The sequence below is a fragment of the Antechinus flavipes genome, chromosome 3 (genome assembly GCF_016432865.1).
Source record: "Antechinus flavipes isolate AdamAnt ecotype Samford, QLD, Australia chromosome 3, AdamAnt_v2, whole genome shotgun sequence".
Taxonomy (NCBI): Eukaryota; Metazoa; Chordata; class Mammalia; order Dasyuromorphia; family Dasyuridae; genus Antechinus; species Antechinus flavipes.
In genome coordinates, this window is record NC_067400.1 from 237,634,699 (window position 1) to 237,653,938 (window position 19,240).

General features: G+C 32.5%; 1 protein-coding gene across 4 annotated transcripts in view; it reads right to left on the reverse strand.

The window, feature by feature from the left end:
- Positions 1–19,240, reverse strand: part of LONRF2 (LON peptidase N-terminal domain and ring finger 2) — an 86,303-nt gene that overhangs the window by 11,785 nt on the left and 55,278 nt on the right. For 2 of the 4 annotated variants that reach the window (XM_051984724.1, XM_051984723.1), the window contains exons 4-11: positions 18,636–18,797; positions 17,636–17,852; positions 16,020–16,119; positions 15,371–15,485; positions 13,140–13,261; positions 11,740–11,898; positions 3,799–3,961; positions 1,714–1,863 (exon numbers count right to left, since the gene is read on the reverse strand). In XM_051984724.1, coding sequence (XP_051840684.1) covers positions 1,714–1,863; positions 3,799–3,961; positions 11,740–11,898; positions 13,140–13,261; positions 15,371–15,485; positions 16,020–16,119; positions 17,636–17,852; positions 18,636–18,797 — 1,188 coding nt within the window. The remainder of the gene's footprint in view (positions 1–1,713; positions 1,864–3,798; positions 3,962–11,739; positions 11,899–13,139; positions 13,262–15,370; positions 15,486–16,019; positions 16,120–17,635; positions 17,853–18,635; positions 18,798–19,240) is intronic. The other 2 variants (XM_051984726.1, XM_051984725.1) reach the window with 1 other exon arrangement.

Here is a 19,240-nt window from a genome sequence, read left to right on the forward strand (position 1 = left end):
TCCTACTGTAGGAGAGTTTAGCACCACAAACTCCTCTGCTACTACCTTCTCAGGGCTGGTTCAGTTGGAAGGTCCCTGAGTCCCAAAATTAGCCTTCCACTTTCAATTTCTACTAATTAAAAATTAATTTGGGGTCAGAAACCAAGAATGTGGAGTACAGGCAGCAACATAGCTGAATTCTTCCAAGGTTCCCTTCCAAATAATTTTATTCAAATGTAATTCTGAAATGGTAAAAGTCAACAAATATTGGAGTGAGTCATTTTCCAGTCTAATACCACTCAAGATGTGGTCAAGACCTGTGATATAAGGATGGGAACCCACAACGAGCACACATGGCATATCAGCATTAAAAGAGGCAAAAACAAATAAACAAAAAATACGTGATGGAGTACTATAGTGATATAAGAAATTATAAGGAGCTGGCTTCAGAAAAACAAACAAAATATGGCAATATGAACTGATGTAAACTGAGCTGAGAAAAATTAGGAGATCCTTACACCCAGTAAGAACAATGTTATTATGATTATCAACTAGCTAGCTACTCTAACCAATGATTTGAGCCATTTTCAAATGGCTATCAATCAATCATTAATAAACTCTGACTCTTGAGTGCAAATTGAAATAAAATTTTCTTCTCTTTTTTTTTTGGTGATATAGCTAATATGAAAGTGTTTTGCATGATTTCACATGTATAACTAATTGGCAAGATTTTGCTTGTCTTCTCATTGGGTGAGAAGGTAGGAGAATTTGGAATTTAAAATTTAAAAAGATATAAAAAAGAAATAAAGAATTTTTAAAGGATTAAAAAAAAAGGGGATAGGGGGAGAACTATAATTTGGGTTAGTAACAAAAATTCCATGAAAAGTTTTGAAGAATTCACCTGAATTTAATTATTTTCCTTTTCCAATACTTATTAGAGATACACCCAGGTGGCGGGAGCTATTACAAATAAGGTAGTTCCACAGCTCAAGACTGAAGATTATGCTGGACAAACAGAAAGTAAATGAGGAGCTGAGCAGGAAGCTATGCTTCAAGTCTTGGCTCTGAACCACCAAAAACTTCTCTTACCAGATGTGAAAAAGACTATCTTCTATCACAGACAATCTCATAAAAGGCAAATCCATTAAGATACATCACTTAAAAGACTAATTATATAGAAAGAATTTCCAGAGAATACTAAGGAAAGTCAACACTGACTTATAATGGATAGAATGACATTATTAAAGAAGAAAAACAAATATTTCTAATTTAATAGAAATAGTTACAGTATTTTAGAATATTATCATTCATCCAACAAATATTTATTTAGAGCTTGATACATAAGATACTGTTATATACAATACACAAAAGAGATTTGTTCTTTATTGATGATTACTTCATACGCTAGTATGAAGTTTCTTGTCATTAAGTCTCTAAATCTTACAGTGCTTATGAGACAAATGAAGCTGCTCCTGTGGTTAACTTGATCAGAATAATCCTTTTTAAATGAAAGAAAAGGATTCTATATTGCTTTCTGCCCCAAGAGTAAGTGTCCAATAAAAAAGAAGCTCTACTAGATGTTTTATCAAATTTTAAAACATGTGACAAAGTTGATTATAGTATAAGAAGAATCAATAGATTATTTCTGCCAAATACAACAAAACTGTGCATTGGAAATTTTATCTTACCACGTAAACACAGATCATAGCAACAAAAGTACAAAGTAAAGCATACCTGTGGCTCAGATTCCTTGCTTGGCATTGATCCAAAATGATTTAAAATTTGTGCTTTCATGTTCTCCTTAAGAGAAGTGAACCAGGAAACAGCTTGATCATATACAGAATCATGAAGATGAACAAGTTCTTCATAGTCTGGTCCCTCCACCTTAGCCATGAATAATAGAACACATAACTTGATCAATTCATGTACTAAACTAAAAAAACTACAAATACAAGCAAAGTTAATTAAGTGGTGTCTTTAATGCAATCTTAAAACACACTAAAACCACCAGAGATGGCCAATGACATAAATGTAAGGAATAAGTATACTACTTGGAAGCTGTACAGCATTTTCCAACTTTTATATTATGTAAAAGAGCTTTCATATACATAATGTCATTTGATTCTCACAACAATATGAGGTTGGCTGGGCAGCTACTTTTATTCCCATTTAACAAATGAGGAAGCTAAGGCGCTTGTCTAGCTTGATAAATAGTAGAACTAGAATATGAAAAACCCAGTCTTCTGACTCCAAATATGGTATTTGTTTTACCACATATATAACATCTATATTTTGATTGATGTTGAATTGGAAATAGCTTTTAACTTTAGCTCTGAGTTTTTCTCTCAACCTTTCCCCAAGAAATTAATAACCTAAAAATTTTTATAAATATTAAAGGAGATCCAACTTAAAGGAGTAACATTGGAGTGGAAAGAAAGCTAGCCTGAAAGTTAAGAGTTACCAGATTTGCCACTAATTACATTTATGGTCTGGGTCATAAACTCTAAATTTTATGCCAGATTTATAAATGAATAGGGTGAACTAAATTATATGTAAAAAAACAATTTTTGATCATATGGAGTTTTGTAAATTGAAGAATCCTTTGGTAATGCAATAATCCATCCCCAATCCCATCTTCCAATCAATCTAGATGATTATGTATTTTTCAATGGCAAGAAAAGGCCTACATTTTTAAAGACTATGGATATTTAAACTCAATCTTAATTAAAATCATGTTTTGACAAAAGTACCTTTGAGAATTGTTGATATAAATCAAAAGATAAAAGTTTAAGGTCTCAAATCATTTTGACAACATAGGAGATTTGCAAAGCCTGTTGTGATGTCTTTCAAGATGAACTGTGCTTATATATTCCTAAGGTATTGATTCATCAACACCAAATTAGACATCTAAAGTCAAATTCAGATCAGATGTTTCTACTTATTAATTATATAATTTCTGTGGAAGAAAGTGTCCTTAGATGTGATTTTATTAGCATGAGCCACAAATAATTATCATGTATACCTAAAGCCAATTGCAATGCTAAGACCAAAGATCCTGATGGCTAAGTTCTGTCATGTGAAAATTTCCAATTGTGGACCAAAGAACTAATGCCAAACAACATTTAACAGACATTTAAAATGGCAATAATAAGTTAAAAAGTTCAAAAGTTTGGAGCCTATGTGAAACTCCTAATACCTCGTTGATTGATAGAGGGCATGTTGTTGTTCAGTCATTTTAACCATACACAACTCTTCATCACCCCATTTGGGGTTTTCTTGGCAAACTGAGTTAAGTAACTTGCCCAAGGTCACAGAGCTAGTAAGTGTTTGAGGTTAGATTTAAACTCATGAAGATAAGTCTTCCTGATTCTGAGTCGTGTTACACTGATTAGGCCACTAAGCTGTCCTAGTCTATATAGAGATGATCCAAAAATCATTTAATATTTGACATTATTTTGGTAATTCTATTTAAAGACAGTTGTGTCTGGTGTTCAAGGTATCAAGAATATTTCAAACAAAACAAAAAGCTATACCACAGAAAAGATGTATATGTGTACCTTCAGCTCACACTGAAAATCTGTAAAATAATTCCTTAGAAGCAGTGAGCCAATTGTTTTATCTTAAAATACCTCCTCCACTAGCTTCTACTAATCTAGAATAATGAAAATAATTAAATTCAGTCAAATAATTGAGTATTTAATTAAATAGTGAATGTGCACAAAAATTTAAAAGGCTTGTAAAACAGTTCACTTATAAGAGGAAAATGGTATATATATATCCCTTATTATACATACCTATACAGGTTAAATAATACATTACCTTTTTATCTTCAAGGTATTCAATGTTTGCAGTGTTATACCCATCTCTCAGACCATGGCTTAAGACCCTGAAGCGACTAATGCCAACTGTATCAACGACTGAACTTCCATCAGGAAAAAATCTGACATCCCTAATTTCCAACATGCATCCATAATCAGCAAATCTAGAACGACAATTGGGGATGGGTGGGTAAAAAACAAACAAACAAAAATCATATCATTTGGAAATAGGGATGATGGTCAAGTGTTTTTCTGTCCTTTTATGATTAATTTGATTATTGAGTCTTGGGAAAAAAAATTATCCCACTGTAAGGATACTAGTATGCATGCCTCTTGGAAATACATGCCAACTATATACAAAGGCAAGAATTTTATCTGAGATTAGCACTCAGATGTTTACTGAATTCTAAAAGTGAAAAAGTAAGAGTCAGAGGTTAAACAGTGGAGATGCATCATCACTTCAAACAAGAGAAATGTTTAGACAGACAGAAAAGCCAGGCTTTATTGTTTCTCCAAGTACCTTCCTAACATTACTGGTTATTGTTCCTGCCCATATAGGGTACAATAACTTCCCATTCTGTTCTCCATTTCTTCTTTCAAAGTACTAAACTTAACTGAAATGTTTCCATTCTTCTTCCACATGCTGCTGGATTCATATGAATCTCATAGAGAAGGTAGGGAAAAGAAGAATCCACCGTGTACACCTCAAGCAAATTCTAAACATTTAGACCTTTCCTTTTTTTTTCCCCTTAAGGCTACATACAAATATACCTATTTCTTACTCATTTCCCCCAAATCAAGTAGCTTCTTTATCACTACCAATAGTCTTTTTGGGACTAGTCAGACTACTTCAACTGTAATTCTTAGCAAGAGAGACAGGCAGCTTGGGAGTCAATTCCAGTTTCTACTATGTCTATATACTCCTCTGATTATATACAATGTTTGGCCTGAGCAAGATGTCTATATTTCTTACCAAATGACACCTTACCAGAGGAAAACATTCTTCCGGAGAGTATATTCTTGAGAGAGACAATTCTATGATCTCCTTGCACGGGGAAAATGTAATCTTAGCACAGTGTTTTTGCCAGTCTAACCTACTTCTAAAGGTAAATGTCCACTATTCACCCCAGGAAGTTTGCTCAGCTCTCTGGTAACAGAAACAATCACAGAATTTTACAAGTAGATATGGAGATTGGTGGCAAAGTTTAGGGAAACTCAAGCCAAAGAGGTAAAGTGACTTACTCAGGATCATACAACAAATTAACTGCAGAGCCAGACAATATGAGATTGTGTCACAGCTTTTATTATATCAAGAATATGCTGACTATACACACTAAGCAAGATGTTTAGATTTCTTAAATGAAATTTAACCAGATGAAAGCATTGCTCCAAAAATAGACTACATTTGGGATTACTCAGCGTCATGATTCCCTAATAAATAAGGGCCAAAAAAAAAAAAAAAAAAACCTCAAGTACTCTTTTTGGTATCTCATCTAATTTATCCTGCATATATTTTGTTTGTAGCTAGTCTTTGTTGTCTCCCCCATCACACTAGGAGTTTCTTGAAAGCAGGGAATGTCTTTTGCCTTTCTTTGTATCCCATGTGCCTAGTACATCACTGTTCAGTGGTTTCAAGTTAATCTGACTCTTCATGACTCTATTTGGGGTTTTCTTGACAAAGATAATGTCAATGGTTTGCCATCTCCCTCTCCAGTCCATTTTACAGATAAAGAAACTGATTCCAACAGAAATAAGAGACTTGCTCAGGGTCACACAGCTAACATCAGGACTGGCATACCACCAAGCCGCCCCGACACAAAGCAGAGCTTAATAAATATTTGTTGATTTAATTTCACTCGTCATGGTGTGGAGGTCACCCTAAATTCTCAAGGGCTATTCTAGTAGGTTAAACTGTGCTAAGTCCTATCAAACAAGAAAAGCTTCAAGGATAGGCTTAGCTAATGACTGCCTGAATGTTCAAAGACCAGAATATCTTAAGTTTAGAGACACTTATCACACCAAATTAGCCACCCATGATGAGTTTTTTCTGACCAGAACAGTTTTCAAAGACCACCTACCAAATTATAGAGGCACTATGATCTGCATCAGTGAAAAGAGTATTCATACTGATAAAATTACAGATCCTTAAAATAAGTGAAAAGATAACTCTTTCACACATTCCCCAATTATTTCTAATATTCTGACTGCTTGTCATTAGCTAAAGAAAATTAGTATTTAAAAGTTAATATGTGCTTGAATGACATTGTTCTAGTCTGCCCCAGAAAGTTTTTCCACAAGTATGTCAGGGAAATAGGTAAAATAGCAGGCTTTATTATATTGAGGTTAAGTTGGAGAACTACAATGAGAGTAGGTATGAGAGAAACAGGGAATCTTTAGAAGCAGATATAAAGGAGAAGCCCAAGACCCAAAATGATAATGAAGAATGGGAACTGCAAGCAAGGGAACCAAGGTCTTCAGACAGCTGAAAGACAAAGGAGAATAATAATGGTTTTGTTGAGGTATTCACGTTGGATTTAGCTCACCCAACATAACCAATTTTCCAACAGTCCTTCTACTCAATGCATTAAATGGCTATGGCCTCATTTCCTCCCCACTAAATTAGCCTTGGCAAGAGTCATGTATTTAGGAAGGGAGGTGAGTCAGCTAAGTAAGATTTACTTCCTGCCTTGACATCACATGCAGAAAGAAGGATCTCAAGGACTAACTAGTAGAGATTTCAATTGTACAAGTATGGAACCTGTATTTCTAAAATGAAGCATGGAGTTTCCCCAAAAGGAGAGGAGAAATAAATATAAAGGCAAGAGGAACAGACTGGTTCAGAGTAAAGATAGTCTCCCCAAACAGGTTTTTAGTTTGTTGTTGTTTTAACACCAAAAGCAAAAATTGCACGCCGGGGATTTATAGTGTATATGAATTAAAAATAACAATTTATGAGATGAATTACAATTCACTTTTTAATTTTTGTTCAGACCTTCAACTGGCATTATTAATGCATTCAGCTTGCAAAACAATTATTACCAAGACCTATCAGAAGTACTGAAATTTCTAAAACTTCTAGCAAACTTCCTAGGGAAATTTTATTTAATTATCATCTCCATTATTTTTTTTTCTTTGAGAGTATGGGAGTTGAGACCAAATTATAAAGTTTTAACAGACATTTAAAGAGAACAACAAAAAAGTAGATATCGGTATATAACTTGACATTGATGAATAAATTCAGCCATTAATGGTATGTATTAAAGAACAATAATTATTTAAAATCTGCTCATGGTATGTATAATGAAAACTTTTCCTTTACACTTTTGCTGAATAAAAGTAAAATATTCTGGAGGAGAGTTCCTTTGGCATGTGTATATATAGTATATATGTATACATATGTGTGTATGTATAATAATCCTTTTGGCATGTGTATTGGTAGTTAAAGGTCTATATACATTTTATATACAGCTACAATTCTACAGACACATATGTACATGTAAGTTTGGAGAGCAGTATATACATATCATCTATAAAACATCAATACTGCAAGTCACTAATCATATCTTTCTTCATTTGTCATGGTAGCACTGTTTCCTCTCACTTGCTTGACCTTATTAAATAGCATGTTATGGACTCTGACCCTACAGAGAAGTCATCAGGACATCAGGAGCCAATGTGTCTAGAACAGCATCTAGTTCTCTCTGGGTTTCATCTTCCAGAGTTAGGTCAATCTACTCGTCAATTCATATGAAGAGTTGGCAGAGAAAGCTTGTATCTTTCCTTTTCTTTTTTTGAATAAAGTTTTCTCCTTTATCAGTCTTCACCACATGAATCTAAACTTGTAAGTACACATTTGGGGACAGTCTTGATTTTTTGCCAAATCTTTTTTCGAGCTGGGTGTCGAGATCTTTGATTGATGTTAATGATGCTATCTTCATTAGGTTTGTGATCTGCAGATTCTATTCTTCATCTTACAATTGATGTGGAGAATTTCAACTGTCTTGTAAATATTATTAGGATTTTTATGTACATTTTTTAAAAAATTCTCAATCTGGTTTGTGCAAAGTTTCAATTTTAATGAAGAATTCATATTTCATATACTCATTCATCACAATTGCTCAACGGAAGGCATATATATTTCAGGCTTTTTTATGAACTACCAAAGAGCCCTACATAAATTTTTAATGTATACTCTCCCTTCTCTTTTCCATAGAATTTATGCATTCAGATATGAATGCCTTCTCTAGCTCCTGTTTCATTCAAACCAGGTTCTGCCAGAGTAAAACTGTCCACCCTGATATTCTTGAACTAAAACATAGCAAATCCAAACAGAATTCCTTAATTAGCAGATTAAAGACAAAGTATACATACAGGCAGTAAATATGTATATTTCTTTTAAGAAAATACACAAGCAATTTTTTTTTGATTTTTGAATACTTTCAATAATTTTTTAATTAAATTAATGCTTGTGGGTGAGTAAACTTTATAAAAATAGCACTATATCCCTTTGCTTGATTAATATGACCAAACTCAAGAGTCAGATTACATGTTGACATAAAAAGGACTGTTTTAATTTTAAAATAAAGATATACTCCCAAAATCAATTTCAGATAAATACAGTCCACTTAAAGGATCCTATTTTCAGAGTTGGGATGAGCAGAAGGTTAACATACTCCCGTCTTTCATTTCAAGGAAAAGAAGAGCAAAATCCAGAAGGCTAAGTGATCTGCACAAGATCATACAGGTTTGACCTGAGAGTTCTTTCCACTTCTACACTAGACCAACTTAAGGCATGACTCTTCCTTGAAATTACTTTAATTTCACTGTCTTAAAAATGTATTATAACATATACACACATGGGTTTTCCCCTCAACCATTCCAGATCAACTATTATTTATGGGACTATCTAAAGAACTTGTAAAATGTGGTAATAAGACAGAGTTCAGATAATGGGAGTGAGAGGCATCAAAGGGAAAATGCTTCTAGAATATCCTTTACCAGATTCCAACCCAAAGCTCATCACTTCAGCCACAAAATTCATGTTCTAAAAGCAACACCTATTCCTGTACCTCTGATGGGACAGCTACATCAGAATCTCCATCTAAGGGGTAAGCCAAGGCCACCAATGCCTCTTTCCACTTCAGGTTACCTCCAGGACTTTTTCTATTTTGCCTTCCCTCTTCCTCAACTTTTTAGCTTCCATTTATGTGTTATCTTCCCTCATTAGAATATAAGGTTCTTTTTTAAAATTTTTTTTATTATCATAGCTTTTTATTTACAAGATATATGCATGGATAATTTTTCAGCATTGACAGTTGCAAATCCTTTTGTTCCAACTTTTTCCCTCCTTCCCCCACCTCTTTCCCCAGATGGCAGGTTGACCAATACATGTTAAATATGTTAAAGCATAAGTTAAATACAATATATGTATACATGTCCAAATAGTTATTTTGCTGTATAAAAAGAGTCGGACTTTGAAATATTGTACAATTATCCTGTGAAGGAAATCAAAAATGTAGGTGGACAAAAATAGAGGGATTGGGAATTCTATGTAGTCACAGTGATCTCCCAGAGTTCTTTCCCTGGGTGTAACTGGTTCAATTCATTATTGCTCTATTGGAACTGATTTGGTTCATCTCATTATTGAAGAGGGCCATGTCCACCAGAATTGATCATCATGTAGTATTGTTGTTATAGTATATAATAATCTTCTGGTCCTGCTCCTTACACTCAGCTTCAGTTCATGTAAGTCTCTCCAGGCCTTTCTGAAATTATCTTGCTGGTCATTTCTTACAGAAAGATAATATTCCATAAATTCTCTTGTATTTATATTCCTAGCATATAGCATAGTACTTGATACATGGTAAACACTGTGCTGACAAAAGCATAAAGACTCAGGAGACAAGGAGTACAGTGTAATGTTGGCTTTATTTTTTAATCATTAGTGTGGTTCTGGATAATCACTTAATCTTTATGGCGTAAATTTTCTCATTTATAAAATTTGTGAAATAGATAACACATCTGTGATCTTTTCTGGGTATAAGATTATAATAACATTAACCCTAAATACTTCTTAATTTTGCCGACTTTTTAGGTTGATTTCCTAGGTTTCATTTAGTTAAAAAAAAAAAATCTGGACATCTCAAATTCTCTGGATTTTTTTTGCAAGCTATCGCAGTTTTTATTGTTAAACAAGTCCTAAAAGAAGAAACTAAAAGACTTGTGGGGATAGTGACAGGAGTCTTCTTGGTTTGGAGGAGGCAAGAAAAAGATGGACAGAGTTGTGTGTGGCACTGAGTGCTATTGGTATTGAATATGATTGGCATATACCATTTCAGTGAGGAAGACTCTCCCATTTTCCCCTGCCTTCTAAGAGATCCATCTGGAAGCTAGTAAGGAAGCCAGAATGAGACTGTAGGAGGAGAGGAAGGAGAAGGTAGTCAGATGTCTACGAGATTCCGTGGGGTGACTCGCTCCATAGAACAAGAGAGGTTCAGAGTCTCTCAGGAAAGTGCCAGTGACTCTATTTATATCAAGGTACTCAAATGGAATCCATGTATTAACTGCCACCATCTCTTCTTGGCTGCTCTCTCAAGAAAAGCTCTAAGGGAAGATTCTATCAAGAGCCTATCTATAGGAAGACATGAAAGAAAAAGCTACACAAATCCCTTAGTGATCTATTGGGTAAGTTAAGATAGGGAAGCATGGAATGGCTGAGGCAAGAGCCTACCAGAAGAGTTTACTCTTCTCCCTTATGAGAAAGTTCAGTTAAACAAGCAGCAAGCATAGGGCCAGGCTGTGGGATACACATACCAAAGGGAAGAAATTCTCCATCCAGATAGCACCTAGTGGTCAGGAACAACAGGTGGTTAGGATTGACAGGTGGTCAGACTTACAGGACTAACTATATTATCTATAACTGTGTCCTGGTGTGTTATTAGATAAAATGTGCACAGAGCTGAAAGATGCTTCAGAATTCATCTCCTGCACTGCCCTCTCCCCCACGCACCCTCCTCCACCACCATCCCCCTCGTCCTTCCCTACTCTCAGCCATTTTACAGATGAGAAAAGTTCCAGAAAAGGTCAATAATTTACCAAGTCATATTGGGCAGAGGAGGAAAGGCTGGTGGGAGAGAGGTAGTAAATGAATCTAACATTAAAGCTAGTGCTTCTCCCCTTATATATCAATCACCAAAGTCCTTCCCAGTCCTAACAGTCTAGAAGTATATGACTTCGTGGATAGGACTGGAGGCAAGAATAATAAAAAAGTAAGATCAATTCATGAGAGCAAAATCTTCTGTATATTACATTGGGCCATGTGGAAAAAGAATGATGCCTTTGTAATTTATAAAAGTAGTATGATATATTATACAAATTTTAATTTTATTTTGAAAAAAATAATCTTGTAAATCAAAGAAATATTCTAAGAGACAAAAATTCCGCCTGACATAAAACATTTCTCTAAATGACAAATCCTAAAATTGAAGATAAGTCCTAGTGATTTAATAAACACTGAGACTATGTTTGGCAATTAGGTATGTCAAACACAATTAATCTATTTCACAATTTGAACTCATATCTTCTCAGATTTTTAAAATCATCTTTATTCTTTTCTCTTAATAACATGTTTGGGGGGGGGGGGACTCTCTAGGCAATTTTATTTACTGGCAATTTAGTGCAAAAAGCTAAATTTCACCAGACTAATGTTGAAATAGTTAAGTATATCATTAGCTTCTGATCCCTATCACTTTATTTTACCCATACCCTCTTATTTTCCTCACTTTGCCATGTAACACATAAAATGAAAGACTAATGATTGACTGCATTTGCAAATACAGAGCAATAGAACTCAAAAGACAGAACTGTTTCTTTAAAAAAAAAAAAGTGAAATTGTACATTTATCCTTAGGACCTTTTAAAATCTTAATTATCTAATTTCTTACCCTTTAAGCTCATCAGCTAAACACATGCCAAACCGTTTGGTGCCAGTTTCCATGCATCTTCTTATCATAAGCCTATATCGAGGTTCAAAGACATGTAGTGGACAAGGGATTGTAGGAAAGGCCATGGTGCACACAAAGATGGGAACATCTTTAGTCAAACTGTAAAACAATGAAAAATTTTAACTTATTTACACACTTAAGCTGAACTACTCAGAACAGATGAGAATAACTGGAAGGATATAAAGCAGATATAAAACAAACTAGAACTTTCATTTAAATAATGAAATCTGGCTTCTGATAGCACATTTTGTTGCTGTAACAAAGAACTGGAAAGAAATACACAAGAAACACTTGAGAAAGCTGGGGTGATATAAAGAAAATGGAATATTATTATATCATAAGAAATTATAAATATGGCAGATCAGAGAGATCTGAAGACTAATATGAAATGATGTGATGCACTGATGAAATAGGACCAAGAGAACAATTTACAATATGACGACTATAGTGTAAACAAAATGAGTGCTGAAATTTGATCAAAGCATTGATAAATTACTTCAGAAAAATGATGATGAAGCCTCTTATTCTGGGTAAAATGGGGATGAAATATGATTTTAGCTATAGTTAATATTGATTTGTACTGTTTGCCTATACTTATGGGCTGGAAGGAAAGGAAGGAAAAAATTGTAAAAAAATATTTTTAAAAAGCATTGGTAAAATATTTTAAAATGAACAGAATAAAACAAAGTTCAGAAGGGAACATAGACAAATGAGTAATTTTGTTATAATCTTGTTAAGTTTAATAAATATTTTTTAAAAGATACCAGTTCATAGTTTCTTTTGTTTTTTAGATATTAAAATGTGTATATATGTTGGCAATTGAAATAATATAGGATTTTTAAAAACACTGACAATTTCATGGTTTATCCAGTGAGCAAGGTCAAAATCCTAAGCCTTAATGAAAGTAAGGTCCTCTGCTCATCTGGGCCTTCCTTCCCCCATTTTTGAGTGGTGATGAGAAACAATTTCCTGACTATATAAATCATTAGTTTGTTGATTTTAAAAGTTTGAGGATACAGATAGGAAAAGTTTTTTTTTTTAAATGACTTTATTAATACTATAATACTTAGTTTACAATAATACTTAGAAAAAATGGAAAAGTTCCGAGATTTCAGAGGTAATATAATACCTTATATTAAAGCTAAACCAACATCATTAGAGTTCTTTCATATTCAATTATAATACAAATATGCTTTATTACATTTATAACTAAATCTCCAAATTACAATTTCATTTTTCTTGCTACATTGAAAAAATACTTCTGTGTAAGACTACTAGATTAACAAAAATGTATTTTCTGACATTTCAATTAGATGTAACAACACATGCACAGTACTTACTTTGATAACTCCTTCATTTCATCATCATAAACCTTTTTTCTATCAGATAACTCTTCTGGTAAATAATGAAGTATTAATTCTTCAGTCAATGTGGTTTTTTTATAACTTCTGCTTGCCAAAAACTGAAATAAAATAAATGTTAAACAACATATTGTCATGTAGCAAATCCAAAGACATTCAACACAGTAATTTTAATTTTGACTATAAAACTCCTATCTATAAGTCTTAAGATATAAAAAAGAGATATAGAAAAAAAAAGTATCAAAAACTTATATGGCAATGTAGGACACTACAGAAAAAAAAAAAAAGAAATATGTAGTACCTTGCAAATATATAAAGTTGTTTTGAAACTTTTCTATTTATATAGATGCTCTAAGAACATTATTTGTTATAATTTAACCTTCTTTATAATTCTCTAACTAAAATTCAGACTGAAAAGCAAATAAATTAAAATGACATGTCTTGGTCATATCTTGTACAAGTTCCCAATATGGAAATATGACATGATGAAATTTATTCTCAACATATGTCAAGCTATGTATTTTCAAGGGAGGATTGAAGTATTATATTGAATTCCAAGCATTTTGTTTTCTTAAGGTTAGGCTCAGGCACACAAACTAGGCTAGATAAGTTAAGTCATTTTTTTTTTTTTTGGGGGGGGGGGGAAGGGAAAGAATCGCCGGACTCAATATTGAGCACCATTCTTATAACTTTCCAGGAGGCTGTCTTATGGTTAGACCAGCCCTCGTTTTACTGTTACCCTTAGTCTTTGTCCACATGCTTTATCTTCTTCCTAAGGGGTTTTACAAATTTATAAATATGGCAAAGGCCATATAGGTAAGGGACTTCTGCATATCTACAATAACTGATAGCTGAATTTGCAAACTAACTGCTCTGGGGACACTACAAGATCATAAAGTACCTTGGAAATTACAGGCATTTAATCATGTTCTTTATGTATTTATATATTTTATTTTTACATTCTTAAAAAACTTGGTAGTTCATATATGGCATACATGACTTTCTATGTACCAGGAGACTTACTACCCCATCACATATGACAATATAAATACAAAAATGCTCCACTTTTATGAATCTGACTGCTAGAAACCTTAGCCATTTGGATCACTGCTGGGACCCCGGGAGGGTAGGGGGGGCAAAGGAACAGATACAAATAACTGTCACAAAAATCTATGTCCTTCCACAGCAGATAATGGTTTAACAAAATAGCACATTACAAGCCGGCTCATTCTGATGACAAAAGTAACAGCTGAGAGCCAAAGGAGAAATAGAATTATTATCAATGCAAAAGCAAAAAATCTCAATGTAGAGACAGAGAATCCTACAGAACTCAATGTCCCCACTAAAAGCAACACTTTACAATAGCAAATATGTATAATGGATAAGTGTTTAAAGAAACATTAAAATATATTCAGGATATAGTTTTAGAAAACATGAAAATGTGTATTATAGATTATTTCCAGCAAAAAAAAAAATGGTTAAAATAAATGATTTTTCTATGATTGGTGCCAAATCTTTTAAAAATGGAATCCTAGATTTTATATAAAGTATTATTGTTAGTAATTTACATTTGTTTAGCACTTTAAAAACTTTTCAAAGTGCTTTTATATCAAGTGTCTAATTTAATCATTGGTAGGGTTTAAAATGTGGTTTGGTATATCCCTATGTTATAGAGGAAGTAATCAAATCCTGACTGGTTGTGATCTGTCCAAGATCAAACCCTAAGTTAATGACAATACTGCGCCTGAAGCCCAGGCCTCCTTACTTCTTGTCTAGTGAAGTTCATCTAAATAGAATATATATATAATATATATTTTAAATCAAGAGGATGATTAAAAAAATTATGAGTTAGAAGTCCATTTCTACATTATTATATTTATTTTCACAAGATACAAATAATTACTATAAAGAAAGATAAAGAAACATCTGATTTCTCAAGGAAACGTGAGTTTTAATAAGAGCTGGTTTCAGACTAAATGAAAAGTGATTACATGCTATATATATTTGGGACTTGAATCTGTTTTATTGAGTATATATCTTTTGTTTCTTTAAATTATATGACCCTAAAAATAAATTGTGTGTGTGCAATTAAAGAGGAAAAAAGTCAGAGAGAAGAAACAGTCCTGCCCAGTGATAAGGCCAAAAGGTGGGTAAGAAATTATCTATCAGAAATGAGATATAGTATAACATCTATATATAAATATACTTACTTCAGACAGCTTCTCTTTGCACAATGGACAGTCTGGTGTATGATCAAGGCAGCGTTCAAGACATTTTAGGCAGAAAGTATGTCCACATGGAGTGGTAACAGGTTCATAGAATAACCTGATGAAGGGAAGAAAACAAAATCTATATTTGTTCTCAATAAAAACATGAAAATATTCAGAAAAGACTTCACAACTTAATTTTTATTCATCTTAACTTTATCTAGTACTTCTACTACTGCTACAGAAGCAATTTCATTTTTATTTCAACTTCTTATCAATGGAAAATAGAGAAATATTTCCTCAAATTTTTTTAATAATTATAAAATTTTATGAAGTAGTTCATAATTATGTAATTACCTACTACAGTCAGGGTTCTCAGACCATTTTGTGTGTCACAGACCCCCTTTGAAGGCATAGTGAGGCTTATCAACCTCTTCTCAGAATAATGATTTTAAATGTATAAAATAAAATCACTATATTACAAAAAAATACAAACAAATCTAATTGCATAAAAACAGTTATAAAAGAGGACCACAAATTTATGAACCCTAGGTTAAGAAGCTTTATAATAAAGAATAAAATACACTTTCTTATTAGGCACAAAAATTAAATGATTTTTATTTTCTGGTTCTATAGTTCTGTTCTACTATACCTCATACAAAGAGAACATTCAAAGTCTGATGCATCTACCAAGATTACTGGACTCTCTCCCACTTTAGTATTTGGAATAACCTGAGGTAAGGTCTCTCCATCTAAGAAAAAGAATTGACAAACATTAATAAGATTCAGTCAAGTGCATTTGAATGACAAAATGCAATATGTACCCTTTCTTGGAAAGAAAAGCAGTATATAAATTTAACATAACAAATTTTATAGAATTAGAAAGATACCAAGTTAAGTACACTGCTTGTCTTTTAATTAGAAAGCATATAAATTATATTCTTATATAGGCAATCATGTAGGTTAAAATAATCCTGAAAATTATTTGAGTTCTCTTTGACTTAAAAATTAATCTTAATTAACATCACAACCAATGGTATCTATTACTAATAGCTACTTGATCTCGTCAATGACAATGTCTTTAGAGCATGGGCAGGAGAAAGAAAAGGACCTGAATAAGTTAATTTACTTACTCTAAGTAATGATGTTGTTGTGATATTTTTTAATTTACTTAGGAATGGAATTTTGAAATTAATAACTTAAAAAATGTTTGTCCAATGTGGATTTCAATCTATCATGTCACTATCTCTTTTCACTACAGATATTTATTAACATGTTTGTATTGAAAATTACATAATGATTTAACACAGGTTAAATTTAATTTACCATAGTTTATATTCAAAGTTTAAAATTAAGTAAAACTTTATGTAACCAAAAAAAATCTTAATAATCATTACTTTTGTTACATCAGATAAAAAGGTCTATTTCTGAAAGCTCCCCTATACATTACTACCAGGAATTGATCTTCCCCCAATTTTAATTGGACAGAAGTTGCTGGGACCTAATGTGATCAGATCAAAGAATTCTGCTTTCTGGATTCTATTTCTAAAAATTTAACTGGTTTGATGAAGAATGGTTATGGTATATTTTTGATTTAATAAATACATATAGATTTATTCTACACCTTTTTTAAGAGGGATAAACAAAACATCTGCACTAATAATGGAATGTGTAATTTATGCTATTATGATGCAAAGCACAACAAATATTTAAAATAAATGGCAATAAATAATTATATGTCAAAGAAAACAACACACAAGCATTTCTTTCACCAAACAACTGAAGAAAATGCCAATGTTTTGAGGTCTTTATTACCCAAGTAATTATGTAACACTTAGTAGTTTGTAATCTGCAGCAAAAAATATGCCTAGAAAGTTTAGTTGTATGTGAAGTATTGGAAAACCATACTTAGGGAAATCATTAAATTTACGATCAAACTAAGAACCTAATAGCACTTCTGCTATTACCACTGATAAAGTTTCCATTTATTTTTTCTCTCACTTCACTATATTGGATTATGCTTTTCTGAATTAAAAAATGCAATGAGTTTTTCAAAGTTTTTTGTTTGAATGATTTTCCCAGAGTGAGGGATTTCCCAGTCCCAGGGGACTGAATCACAAATTTGTATACATTTTACTCAATTTGTTTTGTATACCGACAAATATGATAGTGTGCATTCCACATCACCTTTTTTTAGATACACAACATAACTCAGCACTCAATGCTTTGAAGTCACATCTTCTAGTGAACTGTATATAGGCCACTAACCTTCCTTGGAAATTTTGTTAGGGATGTTCAGATTCTGTACATCTTCTGAATCGGTGGGAAACTCTCTCTTTAAATTAACATTAGAAAGAGCTGTTTTAAAAGTCGTTTTTTTATCTTCAAAATGTAGACCAAGTACATGATGAGAAACTGAAGAATCAGAATTTTGATAAACATCAGACTCCTGGGACAGAGTTTTGTTGAATTGGAACAAAGAATCCTGGGAATGAAAGATATAAACAATTTAAGGGGGAAACATCAGGAAAAAAAAAAAAAAAAAAGCCTAGTGATCTTTAAAGAAACAAGAGTGTACAATTTTCTTCTACAACTGTTACAATTGGTATTAAACCCTAAAATAGAGTATTTTCATGGTGAGACTCTCTTGAGAACTTGCTTCATTTTTCTACACAAAAAAATCTCAAATATCAGAATAATCCCTTCAATTCCTCTTCAAAGGCAAAATAAGGGATTCATCTTTTTCCCCCACAGAGCATTTCTTCTAACCCTTTTTTGAGCTATTTATGTGATATAGCACAAAAGATTCAGAACTTAAAGTTAGAGGATTTTTGAATTGAAATTCTACCTCTGACACCTAACAATTTGGTTACCACAGGGCAGTTACTTAAACTTTCCAAACCTTAGTTTCTTCTTTTATAATATAGGAGTAATAACACTTATAGTAGCTGCCTCACAGAGTTATTTTGAGAACAAAATTACCCAATGCATACAAAACCTCAAAATGTCATATAAATGAGCACAAGTATTATTTTCATCATTCTTCTTGACATCTTCTAAATGATCAACTTTTACAACTGAGTTATTTGCAAAATGGAGTACTTTTTATTGGCACTGAAAAAAACAAACTAAAGCTAAGCATAGCTCAAGGATTATTTGTGTATTTTTCATGTTGTATTTAACATCTTAATTATTTTGCTAAATATTTTTTAGAACATTATAGCACTACTAAATCAAGACTATACCAAAAAATGTATGCACTTCCTACCTTAGAACATCCTGCACTAGAATCATCTTCTAGTTCAGTCTGGGTATTTACATTACTCATAAATTTAGGTTTCAATCTGGTATAAGGTGCTCGACTTCGGAAGGAAGATGTTAAATTTTCATGTATATTTTCCAAAGCTGAGAAAAACACTTCACACATTATCTAAATAATTATAAAAAACAAAAAGAAAATATTTGGGGCCACCGTATTTTCAGAGATAACATACCACAGGGAAGCTTACAGATTATGGAGTGTAAAGAATTCCTAAAAGAACTATCTACATTGTGTTAATGAAAAACATACACACAAAATCTTTTAAAAGTTTAAAAAAATCTTCCCCAATAACCTAGGGATTGATTTTCCCATAGGAAATATTTAGAATTAAGTTTAACTTTGAGTAGTTACACTACCTGGTTGTTAAACTATTACTCTCTGATGCTTAAAATGTTACTGGATTCATATGAAAAAAGTTTTCTAAAATATTTTTATAAATAAGAAACAATTATTTCTCTCTGAAGTACCAGGAAGTTACAGGAAAAAATTCTAACAAAAAAAGTTGGCCTATACTATGCTTGAAAGTGAAAATCTAAATAATTAAGAAAAAA